Source organism: Leucoraja erinacea, chromosome 26, assembly GCF_028641065.1.
Source record: "Leucoraja erinacea ecotype New England chromosome 26, Leri_hhj_1, whole genome shotgun sequence".
Taxonomy (NCBI): Eukaryota; Metazoa; Chordata; class Chondrichthyes; order Rajiformes; family Rajidae; genus Leucoraja; species Leucoraja erinaceus.
Genome location: NC_073402.1, coordinates 28,477,585 through 28,499,488, shown reverse-complemented (window position 1 = coordinate 28,499,488; position 21,904 = coordinate 28,477,585). Strand labels below are relative to the sequence as shown.

At 43.1% G+C, this 21,904-nt stretch overlaps 1 protein-coding gene across 1 annotated transcript; it reads left to right on the top strand.

The window, feature by feature from the left end:
- Positions 1–7,024: 7,024 nt before the first annotated feature.
- si:ch211-195b13.1 (STKc_SGK domain-containing protein) lies at positions 7,025–20,835 on the top strand. Its single transcript, XM_055656577.1, has 13 exons — positions 7,025–7,242; positions 8,635–8,710; positions 9,906–9,972; positions 10,060–10,103; positions 10,895–10,952; positions 11,132–11,215; positions 11,930–12,061; positions 13,135–13,247; positions 14,048–14,171; positions 15,288–15,383; positions 15,844–15,999; positions 16,824–16,913; positions 19,125–20,835. The coding sequence occupies exons 1-13, from the start codon at positions 7,173–7,175 to the stop codon at positions 19,287–19,289; spliced, it is 1,275 nt and encodes a 424-aa protein (XP_055512552.1). The 5' UTR covers positions 7,025–7,172; the 3' UTR covers positions 19,290–20,835.
- Positions 20,836–21,904: the final 1,069 nt, after the last annotated feature.

Below are 21,904 nucleotides of genomic sequence, written 5' to 3'. Positions count from 1 at the left end.
CCAGAAATGAACATGACCTCAGATATTTACATCGGCCTCCTTATAAAGTTACATTTGAAAGGTTAGTATCTGGCTGGCCTCACTAGATTGCACATAGCAACAGGAGAAGGCCCTTCAGCCCAACATTTCCATACTAGCAACCAAGGAAGCAATCCCCTGAATCCCATTTCCCCCGCCTGATATTCCGGTACAATGTAATTTAATCTTTCCCCCATGTACCCATCAGTTTAGTCTAGTTTAATTTAGTTTAGAGATACTGCATGGGAACAGGCCCTTCGGCCCACCGAGTCTGCGCCGACCATTGATTCCTCTACACCAGCACTATCCTACACACTGGGGACACTTTGCAATTTTTATAGAAGCCAATTAATCTACAAACCTCTATGTATGTATTTGGAGTGTGGGAGAAAACTGGAGTTCCCGGGGGAAAACCCATGTAGGTCACGTGGAGAATGTACAAACTCCGTACAGACAGCGCCCGTTGTCAGGATTGAACCTGGCTCTCTGGCGCTGTGAGGCAGCAACCTATTGTTGCACCACCATGCCACCCTCAACTCTCCTTTCGTTCTTCTCACGAAAAGCCTGCACCAAGACAACAAGTTAATGTAGCTGTGCTGCCTTGGGATGTTGGGGGAAACTGGAGCACCCAGAGGAAGTCAACAAGGGCCAGAGAGAAAACATGTAACTAGGGTACAAGCACAAGCTGAGGTCAGGATCGAACCCATGTCCCTGGAAGTGTGAGGCAGCTGCACTAGCTCCACACTGTGTTGACCAAGACCCTCGCCTTTGTAACCACCCAACAAGCAGCATGTGGTGGCAGTGCCATCTGATGGGGTAATGGCAGATCTGAGTGCCACGCAGCTGGCAAAACACTAGCAAAACTTCAGTTTAAAAAATATTCCCACTCGCAGCGCTCTCGGACCAAATGAAGCCATGGATGGAATTGCTGCCAATGCGAGCATGGGTGCGGGGCCTCTGATGGTGTTGCCAACCCTGTCAGTAACTGATCTTGCACGCTTCTCAGGAGAGTAGGAAACATGATCTAAAGTCACAAGACCATAGACCAATAAGAGATAGAAACAGGAGCAGCACATTGAGTCTCTCATCTCTCCTCCATCACCCCGAAGGTCAGGGTTCATCCAACATTCCTAGTCCTCTCTCTTGCCCGTCCCCTCCAACCTATGATTTCCCACCAGATACCGATATCAGCCTTAAATATACCCAAGGACTCTGCTCTCTGCTCTCTAGGGCAAGACTTTGTAAAGACTCAGAGCTCTCTGAGAGAAGCAGTTTCCATCATCTCAGTCTGACATGGGCACCATCACCCCAATACTCTGAGACCATGCTCGATGGATCTGGACTCTCCCACAAGTTCTTCTTTGCTTTCAACTCCTTTGGTTCCATGTTCCTCTAACTCTAGCAATAGGTAGAGCAAAGGGGTTAGATACACAGTGCAGAATACAGTTCTTAGCATTGCAACGCACCAGTTCCATCGACAAAGTCCAATGTCCGCAATGAGGTGGAGGTGAATCAGACAGTATCTTAGCTTATGGAGTCTGTTATCATATGACAATAAAGCCATTTTCTAGTCGTTCCAGGTGCGACAGAGGTTCACCTGCATCTCCACCAACCTCATCTATTGCAACCGCTGCTCTAGATGTCAGCTGATCTACATCGGTGAGACCAAGTGTAGGCTTGGCGATCGTTTCGCCGAACACCTCCGCTCGGTCCGCATTAACCAACCTGATCTCCAGGTGGCTCAGCACTTCAACTCCCCCTCCCATTCCCAATCCGACCTTTCTGTCCTGGGCCTCCTCCATGGCCAGAGCGAGCACCACCGGAAATTGGAGGAGCAGCACTTCATATTCCACTTGGGCAGCCTGCACCCTAGCGGCATAAACATTGACTTCTCCAATTTCTGGCAGCCCATGCTGTCTCCTCCCCTTCTCAGTTCTCCCTCTGTCCGCTGGCCCCTCCTCTTCCTTTTTCCTTTCTTCTCCCCTCCCCCCACCCTACATCAGTCTGAAGAAGGGTTTCGGCCAGAAACGTTGCCTATTTCCTTCGCTCCATAGATGCTGCTGCACCCGCTGAGTTTCTCCAGCACTTTTGTCTACTGACAATAAAACACTTGACTTGAACAGAGGGGAAGGCATAGCCCAGCAAAAATCTAACAAACTCAATATTGAAATTAAAAATTCTTGCCCGATCTTATTCAGGGCTCAGAGTTCTCAACATCGACTCTCCTGTGTGTGAAGACGTACTTACTGACAAACCCCTGAACACTAATTCTCTAATGGCTGTCTGTTTTATTCTCCTACATCAGAGGAAATGGTCTTGGTTTATCCATTCTACGAAATCCCTTAATCATCTTAAATGCTTCGATTAGTTCTACCTTTAATATCCTGGGCTCAGGAGAATCCACCCCTGGCCTCTCCAACCTGCTCTTATCATTTCATTATCTCGGTCCCAGCGTGTGACAGGGACCTCAGCACTCCATGGCCCGCCTACAATGTTTCCTGTTGCCCCTCAGCATCGACTTGAAGCTGCACTGAATCAGATGTAAGTGGATAACACTGGGAAGTGATTTAGTCAAAACCTTTCTGCAGTCATCAGCGATCCCCTTCACAGTCCCTCTCGGCAGCCCTGCTCACTATTTCTTTGCCACATAAAAACTATTTCTTTTCCAACTGTTTGTCAAACTGAAATGCCATCTCTGGCTCACCCCTTCACGGCTGCTGACACGACTTGCTGAGTAAAACCAGGAGTTGGTTTTTATTTCAGATTTTCAGCATCTGCGGTATTTTCATTTTACATTCAGTTGCCAGGGCTGATCCGTCAAGGGCTGACAGGCAAAAGCATACCACCCAAAGGAGGCCACTCAGCCCATCTATCAGCCTCATTAGGTGATGGTCGCACGGCACTATGAAGAGGAGCATGGAAAACTGAGGGGTAACATTTTACACAAAGGGTGGTGGCTCTATGGAACAAGCTACCAGAGGAGGTAGTTGAGGCAGGTACTTTGGTTTTTAATTTAGTTTAGAGATACAGTACGGAACCGGAACCGGAACTGAGTCCACACCGACCAGCGATTCCCGCACATTAGCACTACCCCCCTACACACATGCTAGGGGCTATTTACACTTATACTAAGCCAATTAACCTACAAACATGTACGTCTTTGGAGTGTGGGAAGAAAATGATGATCTCGGAGAAAACCCACATGGTTATGGAGAGAACGTACAAACTCCATACAGACAGCACCCGTAGTTGGGATTGAACCCGGGTCTCTGGTGCTGCAAGTGCTGTAAGGCAGCAACTCTACCGCTGCACCACCATGCCACCCTATCACAACGTTTTAGAAACATTTAGACAGGTACATGGATAGGGTAGGTTTAGAGGGATATGGGCCAAAAGCAGGGATTAGTGTAGATGGGGCATGTTGGTCGGTCTAGGCGAGTAGCGCCGGGTGACCTGTTTCCATGCTGTATGACTCTATGACCAAGAGCAGGGGATTTATCCTGGCCAAACTCTTATACCCAGTGTTCGATAACGATCTACACAAGGAACTGAAAGACAAAGTGCTCGACATGTCAAGCAGCATCCCTGAATAACATGGATAGATGATGTTTCATCATCACCTATCCATGTTGTCCAGAGATGCTGTCTCACCCGTTGAATTACTCCAGCACTTTGTGTCCATTTTTCACAAACTAAAGGTCACCTTACTGCATTCACACTGCTGTTTATAAGAGATGACAACGATAAATTTTCTGCCATATTCTACACTACAGCAATGACTACACTTCAAAACATACTTAATTGACCATAAAGTCCTGTGGAACATCTGAAGGTTTGTGAAGTGCTTTGCAAACACAAGTCTTTCTTTCTTTGCAATTATTTTCCTCACTCCTGTTCTTTTCAAAATGTTGCTTATTTTATTTTTTATTAAGAGATACAGCACGGAAATAGGCCCTTCGGCTCAACAAGTCCATGCCAACCATCGATCAACCGGATGTTCACACTTGTTGTTGTCTGTTAACCTACATTCTCATTCGTTTTCAAATGTCCACCCAGTTCCATAATAAAAATAGATAGATTTGGCATATGAATCAGCATGGATTTTTCTGCTAATTCCTATTTTGTATTTAACAACCACGTTGCAACTGGTCTTTTTTAAAGAGCTACTTAGTCAGTCCATGCTAATAACAGGGACAGGCCGGCAAAACATGAAACGGAACAATTTGCTCCGTACAACTGGTTAAAACGCAGGAAATAACCCAGACAGAGCAGTTGGAAAGTATCATGAAACCAGTTAGTATAAAATCATCCTTCGGTTATTTTGCATTGGGATTTACATATTTCTGACACGTTGGCTTTTGCACAGATATATTTAAAGAACATAATAAAATAAAATGAGCAATCACTTTTAAAGGCCAGAAACAAGGAACTGCAGATGCCAGTTCACACAAAAAAAGATACAAAGTACTGGAGTAACATAGCGGGTCAGACAGCATCCATGGAAAATCACAGAGATGCTGCCTGACCCATTGAGTTACTCCAGTACTTTGTGTTACTTTTAAAGGCGGTCTTACTCTGTTTTGTGTCTGTGAATTATTTGGTGCTCTTTGTGATCGCAAGAAGAAGAATTTGTCAAACGTGAAAGACAAACTCAGGTTCCTGATGTTTTGTTTCGACGTGGGCTGATTACACTCAACGCAGTATTACACATTCGCAGTAGTCAAAGTAGTTGGAAATGTTTTTATTCATGAGTTAGAATACAGTAGAGTGTTGAGATATACTAGGCAGAGATTATGCTGCTGGTTTCTACAGGATTACTTAAGTTATCCTAATGAGATATTTGATTTAAATGCAAGCTGCTTTCAACAAAAATAGACAGGGGACAATACATTGATTCAGGAAAAGTATCAATGAAGAAGTAAAATTAGATGCAAACGCTGGCTCCTTTGGCAGTATTGCATAATTCTTCTGGCTGATCGAGAATTGACCTTCTCAAAGGCTTTTATTTTGCCTCGTTTTGGATTACTCAGTACTCCAGTAAATTTCCATTCCACAGACCTTGAACACATTTCCCTTAATAGAAGCCACTGCCAGAGTTTATGTGAACTTTGCCCACAGGTTTTGATGTTAGGAATTGCAACATCTGTTCTTCTTATAATTCCTCAAAACTGTGCATGTGGCAATGGGCCCTTCTGCATATTGTCTTCCAGAAAACTGGACAGCATAGAAGAAAGAGACCTCTCTCCGATGAGAATTGTGCACTGTTTCCTTTATCATCGTTACTTTTTTTTGCATATTTCATTCATTTGTTCTATAACTCTCTGTATCTCATTTCCTTTTCCCCTGACTCTCAGTCTGAAGAAGGGTCTCGACCCGAAACGTCACCCATTTTTGCACTCGTTATGTTTGTGGCAGTGTGGCTGTGGTGTTTTCAAGAACTGCATTAACAAGATTATAAAGTGTACCTGTCTCAATTATTTTTAATATATGAATGTGACCTATCGATTAGTACGGGTGATGGGGTTAATGGCGAGAAAGCAGGAGAAACATAGAACATAGAAACATAGAAATTAGGTGCAGGAGAAGGCCATTCGGCCCTTCGAGCCTGCACCGCCATTCAATATGATCATGGCTGATCATCCAACTCAGTATCCCGTACCTGCCTTCTCTCCATACCCCCTGATCCCCTTAGCCACAAGGGCCACATCTAACTCCCTCTTAAATATAGCCAATGAACTGGCCTCAACTACCCTCTGTGGCAGAGAGTTCCAGAGATTCACCATTCTCTGTGTGAAAAAAGTTCTTCTCATCTCGGTTTTAAAGGATTTCCCCCTTATCCTTAAGCTGTGACCCCTTGTCCTGGACTTCCCCAACATGGGGATGGGGTTAAGCGGGAAGATAGATCAGCCATTGTTAAAAGACAGAGTAGACTTGATGGGCCAAATGGCCTAATTCTGCTCCTATCACTATGAACTATTGTTTTTTTTTCACCCGACCTGAAACATCACCCATTCCTTCTATCCAGAGATGCTGTTTACCTGTTGAGTTACTCCAGCATTTTGTGTCTATCTTTGGTGTAAACCAGCATTTGCAATTCTTTCATGGACACAAAATGCAGGAGTAACTCAGCGGGACTGCCAGCATCTCTCGACCATCAACCTTATCTCTGCCCCTCATGATTCTGGTTGCTTGGCCATTACTTTCAGTGGCTTGGTGTTCACATCACTCCTTCTGCTAAGATAGACACAAAATGCTGGAGTAACTCAGCAGGTTAGGCCAAAGATCCTATAGCTTTGGGTTAGGCAGCATCTCTGGATAGAAGGAATCATGGGTGACGTTTTTTGTCGAGACCCTTCTTCAGACTGAGCGTCTTCAGGGGAGAGGGAGGCACAGAGATCCTTCCTACACATTTAAGAATGTTGATGTTATACCCTGTGCAGGGGTTAACAAATGTTTTTCTTCGACCAGTTCTATAATCACAGCCTAGTGTTTTTTAAACAAATACGTAGAAATGCAACCACGAGTCCAGGCGCCAGGCTCCCGTCCCCCGGGGCGCGGGCAGACTCGGTAATTGCTAATAGAAGTTAGACACAAAAGGCTGGAGTAACTCGTGTTAAAGAGGGAACTGCAGATGCTGGAGAATCGAAGGTTACACAGAAAAGCTGGAGAAACTCAGCGGGTGCAGCAGCATCTATGGAGCGAAGGAAATAGGCAACGTTTCGGGCCGAAACCCTTCTTCAGACAGGCTGGAGTAACTCAGAGGGTCGGGCAGTATCTGTGGAGGGAAGGAATGGGTGACGGAAATTGCTACACTGCTCTGCTACATCTTTGCCTTGAGTGACAGGGTCTGGAACCAATCAAGCTCGGGGACTCCCTCCGGCCTCCGCGTCATAGAGTGCGGTTGCCCGGGCGACGATTGTGACGCACGGAGGGGGGCGGGACATGGGGGCGGGCCGCGGCCGCGGTATATAAGCGGCAGCCGGGGGAAACGCCGGGTGTTCAGACCGCCGCTCCCGGGTCCAGCAGCAGCAGCAGCAGCAAGAACAACAACAGCGCGGCCAGAGAGGGTTAAAAGCTCATTATTAACACCAGTAATTAATTCCGCACTATCCATTGACCCTCCCGCCTTGTTGCTCCCGTGGATTGATACCACCATGGCCATGACTGAAACCCCAACCGACTTCACTTACTCCAAGATGAGAGGCATCGTGGTCTTCCTGTCTGGTATGTTCCACTGCATCTGGGCTCGCGTTTCCCCTGCAGCCCCTTCTCGGTGTCCCACTCACTGCCTTTAGTGTGTTGGGAAATCCTTGTCTGGGTGGGTAAGGCAAAGTTGTCAGGCTCTGGTACCGAAACCTTGCGTGATGAGTGGTGGTGATGTTGACTGGGACTCCAGGCAGATAGATATTCATTGCTCTCATAAAGAAGTCTTCAGCCGAGGGAGCACATGGGTCCTCAGTTTGCAGCCCCACTTCCCGGTAGCAGCACAACGGCCATTCTCTCCAGAGATGCTGCCTGTCCCGCTGAGTTACTCCAGCATTTTGTGCCTTGCACAACGCTCGTGTCAAATACGCCGTGTTGCATTGCAGAATTTATTAGCGTTGAGGCGCAACTAATATTATGCGTTGCTATATTTGGCAGAAACTATGTTCTACCCTCTGATATCTACCTCTGCACTGCAGTATCTTTCTCTTTGCTCTTCCTTTTGTACTCTTTTGGTTTGAGTGTATTAATGTTAGCATATTGTATTTATCTGATTAAATTTGAAATTAATCAGTGGAGTACCACCCTTGTGGTCAATGGGGCGACTCGTCCCCAACGGTTCAACGGACAATGTCACTAACGCATCCGTTCTTGTGTTTTAAATGAGTGCCGTTATTTAAATGATTAGCAACATTGCACCTTTGAATGAGTCTGGAAATGCCAACCATTCTCTGCGGTTGATATTTGAGGTGTTTGTTTTAATGCAAGTGTGAATGTTGATGGCAATGTCCCTGATCCTGCTGCAAACAAGATTTTCTTTGTACCTGTACCTCTCCCTACTTCTGTATATGACACTAAACTCGACTTGGATGTAGCCACACTATGTGGTAACAGGCCCTTTGGCCCAACATACTCAACCTCTTCAGATTCTTCTGAAGTTTGTGTGCGTATCAGCCATAATGTTATGAAAAAGGTTAAAATTTGACATTTCCTGGTTTGTAGATTTTAATGTGTATGAGGTAACTGCAGGTGCTGGTTTACATTGAAGATAAACACAAAATGCTGGAGTAACTCAGCGAGTCAGGCAGCTTCTCTGTAAAGAAGGGAATGACTAACAGTTGCTTAATTTGGGAATGCAGTTATTTCTTAATCACCCCGAATATAAAACTGGTTATACCATTAGCATGCAGGTTTGCATAAGTTACCTGGTAAATTATGTGACGCATGATTAGACAATGTTATAGTGTAATGTAATACTGTGTTGTAAAGTTCCCTCTGTGCACAAGATTTTATTGTGTGGAGACTGGGAGATGAAGAGAAACATTCCATCTGTAGTAGAGTGCTACTTAAAAGGACCCCCCACAACAGTACAAGTTTAAATCATAATTTAAAGGGTGTTCTGTTTACTTTTAGCTTTCATAAAACAACGGAAAATGGGCTTGAATGACTTCATTCAGAAGTTGGTATCCAACCCTCAGATCTGCCAGCAGTAAGTACATTTTATTATAATTTACAGTTGAGAATGAAGTACATTTGGTTGATTTTATTAACAGTTGTGGATTGAGATGAGTTACCTCTGCATATTTGGTATGGAGTACAAGCGGTGTGCCCCAATTTGTCTGAGCTGGACATGATGCTGAATAAAACCCCCCCCCCCCCCCCCCCCCCCCCCCCCCCCCCCCCCCCCCCCCCCCCCCCCCCCCCCCCCCCCCCCCCCCCTTGTGTGCATTTTCTACATATCCCACTGTACCCTGTATATTTGTATGAATACCTAAAAGCTTAAACACAACTAGATTCTGTCTCCACCACCATCTCTGCCGGCATTTTCCCATCTAGGCTTCTTTTAACTTTATAAAAGTCTGTTGTCTTCTCTCTGCTTCTAGTACTTTGGAGAAAACAATCCAAGATTGTCCACCCCCTCCCCTGGGAGGAGGGAGGAGTAGGGTCCCGACCAAAACGCCACCTATCCATGTTCTCCAGAGATGCTGTCTGGCCTGCTGAGTTACTCCAGAAGTTCCTTTAACATCCTGGTGATGCTCTTCTGCACCCTCTGCAAAGCCTCATTCTTTCTAACTGATGCATTATTAATGATGTTAAGCTTGACTAACCCAAAATACAATGAGGTGATGACACTAGGATGTCATCTGGTGGTAATTTTGAAATTTCCCCGTAGCTGTGACACGATGTCCTGCGCTCAGTTTCCACTTTTTTGAACCACCTGTCATACTCCTGAATGGTTACATTACATTATTGCATTCATGTGTGGAACAATCTGCCTGGACAACACGTGTTATATCTTCTCCGTGCACCTGACAATATTATACAATACCAGTTTGCTCTGTGGTTGAATGATTCTGGTACAAGATGGCGTAAGGGTGCCATCTGGTGGTAGCTTTAATTTTTTTCCCCCACCGTGTGTGTGCGTGTTCACTTCCAGCCAGGGGATGTTCATTCTTAAAAATGCACTTTTTAGTGTTTGGTTTCTGAAAATAAGCATGTGGAAAGTGTGTTTAAAAAGCTTTGTCTGACTGCCCTGGCCAGTGAATTTCACTACACCAATTGCTGTATGCGACATTAAATGAACCTTAATAGCTCATTTTTTTCATTCCAAATGCTAAAATGATCATAATATCAATTCCATCGCACGGCTGTTATTAAATTAAAATAAATGTTTTGTTTTTCAGCCCAGATGTTTGTGTTTTCTTGCAAATTGACCAAAACCAACCACAGGAAACTGAAACCTATTCAGATGTGAGTACATTATTGACATTTGCAGAGGTGCACAGTTCATGATGACTAATTACAAATTCTAACAGTATTGTCTTCTCTCCTTTCCAGTCAAATATTGATTCAGCAGAATTTGACCTTCCTACATCAAACAGGTAAGAGCAATATTTGTACGACTCCAGAATGATTGTCACTTAGCCAGGCAGGGCCAGCTTGACTCCATCTACTTTGCTGGTCTACTGTATGTAGGTCAGATTATTTAGGCTTGGGTCCGGCTCGGGGTTTGAGCTTGTAATCTAGACCAGTGCTTCATAAATTGGTGAATGAAATGATTTTGGAGTAAATTAGTTAATTTATGTGTTGTCGCTCATGTGACAAAATGAATTATCTATAAAATGATACACGATGGAGAATAAGATGAATTACAAAAAAACATAAGAAAATTTAGTTGAGGGTGAATGAAATTTTGTGATAAAGACTTGAGGGTGAATGACACTGAAATAGTTTGAGAAGCACTGATCTATACTATTGATAACAAGGAAAGATGTCATGGAGTTATTTCTGTGGGAGATCCTTATTCTGCATCAAGCAAGCACTAGTGGGATCATTTCAAGTGAAGCTTCATGGAGTATGCACTGAGTTTCTGAAAGCTTTACTGCTTGTCAAGTAGGGGTTAAACTTGAATTATGATGGTGGGGGTCAGTTATACTTTGCTCTATTCTTGGGGAATCGAGGAACAGCAGCTGCTGGTTTATAAAGGAAACATTCATGTCGTAACTCAGCGGGCTAGGCAGCATCTCTGGAGGACATGGCCAGGTGGCATTTTGGGTCATGACCTATCCATATCCTCTGGAGATTCTGCCTGGCCTGCTGAGTTACTCCAGCATTTTTTTTTCCTCTATTCTCTTCCCAATGTAAAATAACTTTTTTAATTTTGTACAAACAGTGCGAAACCATCAGACTTTGACTACCTTCAAATAATTGGGAAAGGAAGTTTTGGAAAGGTTAGTGCAGCCTTTTGATTCATTCCAATCATGGAATTTAATGATATTGGTTAATTTTATGTTCTACCTACCTCCCTAGTGGCTACCACTAGCACTCGGCTTCCATCATTGAATCTGTCGTAGTGATGGGGAAGTGGCACTGTACTGTGGGTTTTGAGTATGGCCATTATTTATTTCAGGTCCTTCTTGCCAAGCATAAAGAAACAGAAAACTATTTTGCTGTAAAGGTTCTGCAGAAGAAGATGATCCTGAAGAAAAAGGAGGTAAGCTTAATTTTTATTGGCATGCAGAAAAAATGATGCACGTTGAAGGGAAATTTAACCGAGCAATGAACTTTGTTCCCCTGTGTATAAGAAGTTTAGAAAAGTCTTGGTCGCTGGGTCACAGTTAAAGCAGTACAATCTTCTTGGTGACTCATTTCAGTCGGGTGTAGATTTATTGTCATGTGTACTGAGGTACAGTGAAAAGCTTTGTTTTGCATGATGTCTAAACGGATCACATACTGTACATGAATACTATCAAGTCAAATTCTAGTACAATAGATGGAGCAACGGGAAAGATAGGGAGCAGAGTATAATTCTCGACATTGTAGCGCATCAGTTCCATTGACAAAACTCAATGTCCACAATAGGGTGGAGGTGAATTGGACAGTGCCCTGGGTTATGGAAGGTCCATTCAGAAGTGTGATAACAGAGGAAGCTGTTCCTGAGTCTGGTGGTGCATCCATCAAGCTTCTGTAGCTTCTGATGGAGAAGAGCTCCACCTCCCCGAGCGCCCCCCCCCCCCCGCTAACTGGATAGCGCGCAACAAAGAAGCTTCTCGCTGTACCTCGGTACATGTGACGACAAAATCAACTAACAATGAAACTTTAACTTGCAGTTGGAAATATTTTGTTGCCTCACAGGATGTGGGCACCATGGGCAAGGCTGCCCTTGCACTGGTCTAGTGCTGGGCTAAGTGTTTGTCTTCTTTTTCAGCAAAAGCATATCATGGCAGAGCGCAGTGTACTCTTGAAAAACATCAAGCACCCTTTCCTGGTGGGGCTTCACTACTCCTTCCAGACCACAGACAAGCTCTTCTTTGTCCTGGACTATGTGAACGGCGGGGAAGTAAGTAACATTTCATTGCAACATTCGCTGAAATTTAAAAATTGATTAATTATTAGTGGTCCATTCTCTGGGCTCTGTGTGCAGAGTTGGGGCTGATCGTGATTTCAACTCCCTTTGTTACTGTTGCTAGTACACAGAGCACTACTGGCAAGTCGGTCGTACAGCTCTGAAACTTGCTATTTGGCCCAACTTGTTCACGCCGACCAAGATGCCCAATCTAAGCTAGTTCTGTTTGCCAGCATTTGGCCCATATTCCTCTAAACGTTTCCTACAAAATGTAACTGCTCAAATGCTATTTTAGTCTCTAATTCGACCATCTCCTCTGGCAGCTCATTCGATGTACCCAGCACCCTCTGGTTCCTGTTAAATCTTGCCCCTCTTGCTTTGAAGAAGCCATGATTCTCGGTTGAATTGATTGAATAAAACTCATTTGAACTGAGCTGCAAGGGGATATATTTAGAAGTTAAACTCACAACACCCGAGACACTGGTTTGATCCTGACCTCTAGTGCTGGTAGTGTGGAGTGTGCATGTATTTCCCCTGGATGCTCTAGTTCTAGGTTCCCATCACATCCCCCAAAAATGTTTGGGGTTGCAGGTTAATGGCCTTCTGTAAACTGCTCCTAACATGTGGGAAATGGATGAGAAAGTGGGATAACATGGAACTATGTGAATGGGTGATCACCAGTTGATGTGGGCTGAAGGGCCTGTTTCCTTGCTGTATCAATCAGCATAGGATCTGGATGTGGACATCACTTCCAAATTGGTGTCAATTCATTGCAAATTCTCCTGGGCAAATGGGGTTTCTGCTACTTTTGTCACTTGCAGTTAAAGGGAATACATTGTGTAAACTAACTGTTGGATTTTCCAGCTGGTTGGAACTTCTGCCATTGTTTCCCAGTCTCTGGCATTCTACAAACATGCCGCCAGTTCCTGTTTAACCTCCAACCTGCAAATTTGCTGGCTAGCATTGATAGAATGGGCTCCACACAATTCAAGGTGTGGTCTTTGTAGTACCAATAACTGAAGCAACCAGTTAAAATAAATCTGGTTTTTGTTTTTTTACTCCCTCAGTTGTTTTACCACCTTCAGCGGGAGCGCGTGTTCCTGGAGCCTCGAGCTAGGTTCTATGCTGCTGAGATTGCCAGTGCCCTGGGTTATCTGCATGCCTTGCACATTGTTTACAGGTGAGTGTGCAACCAATAATGCTAGCTTGCAACACTGTCCAGGCCCCTTCTGTGGGTCGGGACAGTTAATGATTCAGATTGGGGTTGGTACCCACAGATGTAGCCTGGCCTAGTCTAGGGAGGGCTGGTGAAGATTGGAGATGAGAAAAGATAAGATTAGTCCTGGTCTTTTGCTTCTAGTTATCACCCCCTACTTTCCGACCCAAAACATCACCCATATCATTGTCCCGGTGGCTCAGTGATAGTTGCTGCCTGCCCCTGTCCCACTTAGAAAACCTCTGGAGACTTTGCGCCCCACCCATAGTTTCCGTGCGGTTCCCGGAGGTTGCAGGTAGTGGAAGCATGTAGGGAGACTGACAAAAACCTCCGGGAACCGCACGGAAACCTTGGGTGGGGCGCAAAGTCTCCACAGGTTTCCGTTCAGGTTTCCTAAGTGGGACAGGGGCATAACGGCAAAATGCAACGCCAGGGACCCGGGTTCGATCCCGACTACGGGTGCTGTCTATATGGAGTTTGTACGTTCTCCCCGTGATCTGCGTGGGTTTTCTCCGAGATCTTCGGTTTCCTTCGCACTCCAAAGCCGTACAGGTTTGTAGGTTAATTGGCTTGATAAAATGTAAAATGGTCCAAGTTGGTGATATGTGAAGTACTGCCCTGCCGACTACAAAATTCAGAAGGTTCATTGGTATAAATCAGCATCTGCAGTTCTTTGTTTCTACCGCTCAAGATGATTGTTTTTTTTCCTCAAGTTGTATAGATAGTCCATCTTGCATTAACTGGTATTTATGTCCTTAACACAGAGACTTGAAACCCGAGAACATTCTGCTGGATTCTCAAGGCCACATTGTGCTAACGGACTTCGGGCTCTGCAAAGAAGGGGTGAAACCAGACGGGACCACCTCCACCTTTTGTGGCACGCCGGAGGTAAGCGAGACGATGGATGTTGAGTTGTGACCTTCGGCTAGGGAACAGCCTCGCATCTGGCCAGCTTTGGAAAAATTGGACCAAGATTAGTTCCCTTGCACCAGTTATTAAAAATAATGTTGGGGGAGAACAGGATGCAATTGTTTCCTCTTGGACTGTCTTCCCCTTATTCCGTTGATTAGTACAGGTGTCGGGGGGTTATTCAATTCAATTCAATTCAACTTTAATGTCATCGCACAAATACAAGTATGAGTACAACGAAATGCAGTTTTGTGTCAGTCCGTAGTAGTTGTACATATGTGTGTTATGATTGTGTTTATAATTTGTTTGGTTGTTTTGTTGTTTGTCTTTTGCACAAAAGTCCGCGAGCATTGCCACTTTCATTTCACTGCACATCTCGTATGTGTATGTGACAAATAAACTTGACTTGACTTAAAGAAAAAAAAAATAGAAAGAGAGAAGATACAGAATAATCAAGAAGGGGTTATGAGGCGTAGGCAGGAGAATGAGGTTAAGAGGGAAAGATAGATCAGCCATGATTGAATGGCGGAGTAGACTTGATTGGCCGAATGGCCTGATTCTGCTCCTATCACTTATGAGCTTTTCTACTTGAACGAGCGATCCAACATGGAACGAGCGATCCAACATGGAACGACTCTTTTTGCCCAGAGTCCACGCCAACCAGCGATCACCCGTTCAGACCGATTCTCCCATCCCACTTTCTCATCCACTCCCCTACACACGGGACAATTTACCGGGGGCACCCAGAGGAAACCCAAGCAGTCACAAGGAGAACGTGCAAACTCCTCACAGACAGCCTCCGAGCAGCGTTATTATTGTCACATCTACTGAGATGGTGCTAAGCTTTTGTGTTACCCAATCAAACTGGGGATAATACGAAACATAAAGACAATCAAGCCTAACATGAGGGAAGGGAACAATCTTGGTACAAAATATAGTTTCTCAAATCGCATTGTATGCACTGCTTATAGAAATGTATTGGAACATTATAAACCATGAAAGTGGTAATTAAGTAAAAAATCTATTCACTTTAAAATCACTTTGTACATGGTCAGGCTGCTTTCAAATATATTTAATCAATGCTTTTTTTTTTAGTATTTGGCTCCTGAAGTATTACAGAAGCAAGCGTATGATCGGGCAGTTGATTGGTGGTGCCTGGGATCTGTGCTCTATGAAATGTTGAATGGACTGGTAGGTATCTGTCTTAAATCCTACAATGGGGTGTGTTGAAAGCCCAGCTTTGCATGTAATGTGGCAATAGACAATAGGTGCAGCAGTAGGCCCTATGAGCCAGCACCGCCATTCAATGTGATCATGGCTGATCATCCCCAATCAGCACCCCGTTCCTGCCCTCCCCATATCCCCTGACCCTGCAATCTTTAAGAGCCCTATCTAGCTCTCTCTTGAAAGTATCCAGAGAAACTGCCTCCACCACCCTCAGAAGCAGTAAATTCCACAGATTCACAACTCTGTGAGAAAAAGCGTTTCCTCGTCTCTGTTCTAAATGGCTTGCCCCTTATTCTTATTCTTATGGCATTTTGGAAATATTCCTCCTTGCGTTGTTATACTGCAACGTGCTTTGTTTGTGTTCCAAATCGAGTTGGTTATGGTTTTGGTGTGTTGGTAATCTGGTCCTTTCTCTCTCTCTCAGCCTCCATTTTACAGTCGGAACATGGCTGAAATGTATAACAACATCCTGCACAAGCCACTGGTCCTGAAACCCAACGTGTCGAACTCTGCCCAAGATCTCCTGCAGGGTCTGCTGCAAAAGGACCGGCTACAACGACTGGGGGCCAAGGATGACTTTGTAAGTGCTTCTTTAAAGGAGATTGCCACTTGCTCACCTGCCCAAACCTTTCAATATATTTTTCATAGCAGCCACCATTCATTGGTACACCATCTTTGGGCAAGACAGCTGTTTATTGATTCAGAATTTCCCCAAGCAAACTGGAGGCAGGTGAAGGTCTGTGGGTCTGACCAGAACAGGATGTGTTATCTTTCCTTGGGCTCCCAACCTCAAAAATCACATATCCATGTTATCCAGAGATGCTGTCTGACGTGCTGAATTACTCCAGCACTTTTTTGCAAGCCAACATCTGCACTTTCTCCTTTCTAGAGGTGCTATCATGCTGTCTACTTGCATCTATGTGCTGGGCCCAGGACAGTGGTGCCTACTATTGGGTTCTCCCTACCCGATGGATCCTAGTTTAGGTATTAGTTCAGTAACTGAGCAATTCAATTATCCCATGTGCCTGCACTATATTAAATTTGCATTGTGGCATCATCCAGTTTATCTCCAATTACTTTCAAGTTTATCATCTCCAGTTTCCATTCATGTATTCTCAGCCTTCAGAGCCACTTTTTTCTCCAGATATGCTGCCTGACTCTCTTTTTTTCTCCAGATATGCTGCCCGACTCACTGAGTTAAATCAGCTCTTTGGTATAAATCAGCATCTACATTTCCTTTTCACTACCTACACATAGTGGTGCATTACAGATTGATTGCTGAATGGTGAAGGGGAATTCCACACTTGCTTCCTATCCTGGGGTCAGCCAGCTAACTGGTCAATGGTTGGGTAACCCTATCAAGTTCCAACTGGATTTTAACTTTTTCCATCTTTGCCTCCACAGCTGGAGTTGAAGTTCCATTCGTTCTTTTCAACAATTAACTGGGACGATCTCATGGCCAGGAAGATCTCTCCTCCATTTGTACCAACAGTGGTGAGTATTATAAACTTTGACAAAATGTTCAATTGGGACCTTTCAAAGGCTACTCTTTTTGCTCTAATGTAAACAATTCTGCGATTGCTATTTCCTCAGAAGATACTTGATTCTAATTGTGTAAGACAAAGTGCTGGAATAACTCAGCAGGTTAGATGGCAGAAATGAGAGGGGGTCTGAGAGAGGTCCTGTTGGAGAGAGGTAGACCTACTTGGAGGAGATGTTGCAGTGGAATGGAGACCCCACTTCTAATTGTGTAGTTGTGAAGTGCAAGAGAAACCAGGACCTTCGTGCTATACACAAGAAAATTCAAAGTGCTGGAGAAATTTGGCAGATCAGGAGGGAATGGACTGGCAACGTTTTGGACCGGGTCCCTTCACATCTGCTGATTGAGTTCTTCCAACACTTTGTGTTATGAGTTATGACATTAATGGTACGTTACACTTGTGTAAAACGTTTGCATTTTAAGAGGCACAGAGTACGAATGACCTGGCCATCCCAGTCATCCAAAAAAAAAAAGAACTTTGAATGAGCATTTAAAGATCAGCAGCCCGCTGCTGAGAAACAACAGTAGGATCCTGATAGTGTAAATTGGCCAGTTGACGTACTTTCTTAGAACAATCTTGGGGCTTTCAGCTTGTCACTCGTCAGTCTCCAGGGAACGTGAATTGTCTGCAGATCCCTGATAAGTATGCTCTTGCCATGCCCTTAGTGAGAATAGTGCTGATTGTTCTAGGAACTGTGACCTTCACTGGTTTGACTATTTGATAGTTCAGCTTTAACCCCAAGTGTTTAACAAAATTAACATTCAATATTACAATTTGCTTTTTTCAATGGTCGCTATCATTTAAGGAGAGTAATGTAGTGGGATAAACATCTTGCTTCTTGCACATGAAATGAAGATTTGGTATGGAAGTACAGGGATTATGAAGCCAAAAATGTTGAACTTTGCATCAAATGTAGAGGTAAAAAGTTAGTGCACCCAGAGTGGGGGACAAAGTTTGTCGTCATAATGATGGAGAAATATACTTGCATTGAAAACAGTACAGGAAGTGTTCACTAGCTCATTCTTGGCAGAAAGGAACTGAGCACTTGCCTGTATTCAGTAAAGTGAATAGTGAGAACAAGGAACTGCAAAAAGGGCAGCGCTGGAATAACTCAATGGGATCAGGTAGCATCTCTGGAAAACATGTATAAGCAGTGTCACCTGACCATCTTTTCCAGAGATTTTGCGCGACCCACTGTTACTCCACACTCTGCTTTTTTTTTTAAAGAAAATATTGACTGATTCTGAAGGAGATGGACAAAAGTTGAATGTGGATTTTCCCAAGAAAATATGGCCTATTAATGGATGAAGTGTGTTAACATTGTATTCCAGAGCTGTAGGTGCAGATTATGTATTCCCGGTTGATATTTTGGTTTAGATTTATTGTTACTTGTACAGTGAAAAGCTTTGTTTTGCATAATGTCTCATTAATCGGAAAGTGCTATACATATAAAATTAAGTTGAACTCTAGTACAATAGATAGAGCAAAGTCAAGTCAAGTCACATTTATTTATATAGCACATTTAAAAAAACAACTCTCGTTGGCCAAAGTGCTTTACATTTGTTATAAGAATAGTATAAACAAACAAACTACATACATATATACATATAGCCCTCGCTCAGGAAAGGCTTGGGAGTATAGATAACTATCTTCCAAAGGGGAAGATAGTGCCGAATATAGTTCACAGCACTAGCACATCAGTTCCATAGACGAAGTCCAATGTCTACAATGGGGTAGAGGTGAAACAAATGGGGGACTGAGGGCTGTGGGCAAGATATGAAAATGAGATGAGCCAAAGTTTGGTTTGAGCCAAGTTATAGTGAAAAGCATTTGTTGCGTGCTATCCAGTCAGCAGAAAGACTATACATGATTACAATTGAGCTGTCCAGTATACATATACAGGGTAAAGGGAATAACATTTGGTTTAAGGTAAATTCTGATTAACGATAGTCCGAGGGTCTCCAATCGGGTAGATGGTTGGTCAGGGCTGCTCTGTAGTTGATGCTTGAATATTGCAAGATCTTGTGGAAAGATGGAGCAGGTTTGATACTGTTGGACTACTCTGCACTTGAATTCTTTAAAGAATTCTGTATGAATGTATGCTGTATATTAATACCCACGAGTGTTACAAAATTGACTGGTTTCTGATCTACATTTCTTTCAGACTGGACCCACTGACCTGCGACACTTCGACACTGAGTTTACTCAGCAACCAGTTCCAAACTCTGTTGCAAACTCCCCTGAAGATTTTCCAATTACAGCCAGTATACAAGAGGCTGCTGAAGCTTTCCTTGGCTTCTCATATGCACCCCCTGATACTTGTATATAATGCCATACAATTTTGTACTCTATTCAAACAACACTGGACAGCTGAGGTTCCAGCCTGCACATTGGTGCACCTTATTCTTCATGCACAAGTTGCTCCATCCATGATGAGATCTTCTTATGAGGAAGGCACATTCCCCTGGAAGTTGCGAGAGAACATCTAAAGATCCAGGTCGACTCTAAAATGTTAATTTTTGTTTGTCGGCTTTTCCATACTTTTCAGTAAGGTCTTGTGGCAGACTCAAATCTAATGTTAACCAACTAAACCTCGACCTCGTTCTTCAGAGCCAATCCTGACTGTATTAAACAATCTCCAGCAACTCTACTCAGTTTTAACAACTCTGGTTTTAAGAACAAATTTCTATGAAAACAAACATGTACATCAATAGTTGAGATGTTGCTCCTGTGAAGTGATTTCTGGCATGGAGAGTAAACTATGCTGCTATTTATCAAGAACTTGGAGGTGATTCGGACATCTGCCCGATACAGATCAAATCTTCAAATATCTGAAATTGCCAAAGTACTACATTCCATGCAAGGTCTGAACTGTCAAGGTCTCCAGTGATTAAGGGTCATACAGTTGGGACCATTAGGGACATGAATCTTTTTTCCAGCAGTTAGTTTCTGAATATATTTTCCTATTGTGGCATAGTATTAACTGAAGATGTTTGTCTTCATTTTAACCGAGCAAATAAATGGATTTCCAACCCAGCTTTCAATGTGAGTTCTTAGTCCCAGACCAATTAGTTTCTGCATCAAAGTTGAACGCACCTGTTCTTCAGATGAGATATTGTGAATGAATTGTCGTCAATTAATTTTAAATTAAAATTTGAAGGCCAAGTATGATGTAGAGGCTTTAACTGCATGACTGACAACGGTTTGATTGATCGGAATGGCTGGTTATGTTTCTGGGAGGAAAGACTTGGATGGTTATTGCATTTTCTTCACTTGGAACTTTGAACTGGAGCAAGTCAGCATTTTGGGGTTGGATAGTTCTTTGCATAGTGAAGGGCAGAGGTATTGAAGATGCTGGAAATTGAGTTTTTTATTAAAAACTGCTCAGAATTAATCAGGTTAGGCAGCATCTGATATACAGTGAAATTGAAGTCTTGTTCCATCAGAAGCCACTAAATGTGATAAAATGAAATGTGTATTTAGTACCAGTTGATACACTCCTGTGTGAGATAGAAGTGATATTATCCCAGGCATCTACAGGCATATCAGCCAATACTGCTCGGTTAGAAAATTCAGTGCACAATGTTAGATAACTGAATTGATATTTCTTTCATATTTGGAAGATTGTATTTCTATTTACACATTTTAGACGGATGTTTAAAGGGCACGGTGCAGATCTTTAGTTTTAAAAAAAAAACTATTTTGTAATCTCAGATGTACTGAATTTGACAGGAATGTACAGTAAATGTCACATGCTGCTTCAGTTACATTGTCAATGTGTTACAAAGTGGAAAGTTTAAGAATGGTTTCAGTTATAGCTGGAATTTTGTTCATGCAGTAATATGCATGACTTATTAAAGAATATCGATGAAGCCTTTTGGAGTGTGGATCATCATCACTTAACATTGGGCTTAAGTATTTCTGTTGGAGGTAATGAATTCAGAGGATTGAGCCATCCTCTCATTTGTCCCTAACCCAACAGTGTATAGGATTTGTGTAATAAGGAACTGCAGATGTTGTTTTATATCGAAGATAGACATAAAATGCTGGAGTAGCTCTCAATTAGATGAAGTGTCTTGTCCCGAAACATCACCTATTCCTTTTCTCCAGAGATGCTGCCTGACTTGTGAGTTACTCCAGCATTTTGTGTCTATCTTCAGAGTGTAGGATTTACCAATTTAAGTCCATGGCCTGGTATGGAAGTATCGGCCAATTAGGCAGAGCTATCTGCTTGTATTGATAGAATTAATTGTAAATTTGTTCAAAGGCTTTGCACGGCATAGCTCTTCCTTGTTCTAAATTAGAAGCCCATTTAGGTTGTTTTACACAAGTTTGTGAAGCCTTGTTCAATTTGACCGACTAATATTCACAGTGCAAGATTGGACTATTTATTATAGAGTTTACTGATAACTGAAACTTATTTCTAAATTTAATATAAAATTTTGACTTGACAATAAACAATCTATTTCAATAACCATGAGCTGTTTTTTGTTTTTTTTAATTTCAAAACGGTCTGTCTCTGAACCTGTTCCAAAAATGGGGAAAGTTACTTGAGGTGCAGATTTTGATCTATTTAGAACATACTAATGGCCAGTATCAAAGCAATGTGAACATAGGGAAAGGTGGAGTGGATGGAGATAGACAATATTCTGTCTAGTAGAGAGAATGGATGGGCTGGGATTAGTTTTCTTCAGAGGTGAGGGGCCCAGAAACACAGGGCTAGAAATAAATTGCTTCATAAAATCAATGTCAATAATCATTCACCATTCAGATTTAGATTCGAACTTTATTGTCATTGTGCAGTGTACAGTACAGAGGCAATGAAATGCAGTTAGCATCTCCCTGGAAGAGCGACATAATTATGAGCAATAAATTAAAGTAACTAGTCAAATAATTTTGGTTAGTCAGGGTGTCAGGGGTAATGTATTCCAGAATTTTAAGTGG

Bases quoted from the DNA above. Each gene is read 5' to 3' on its own strand.
- si:ch211-195b13.1 (XM_055656577.1), top strand. From the start codon at position 7,173: ATGGCCATGACTGAAACCCCAACCGACTTCACTTACTCCAAGATGAGA. The intron at 7,243-8,634 runs GTATGTTCCACT...GTTTACTTTTAG, and splicing joins CATCGTGGTCTTCCTGTCTG to CTTTCATAAAACAACGGAAA. The intron at 8,711-9,905 runs GTAAGTACATTT...TTTGTTTTTCAG, and splicing joins AACCCTCAGATCTGCCAGCA to CCCAGATGTTTGTGTTTTCT.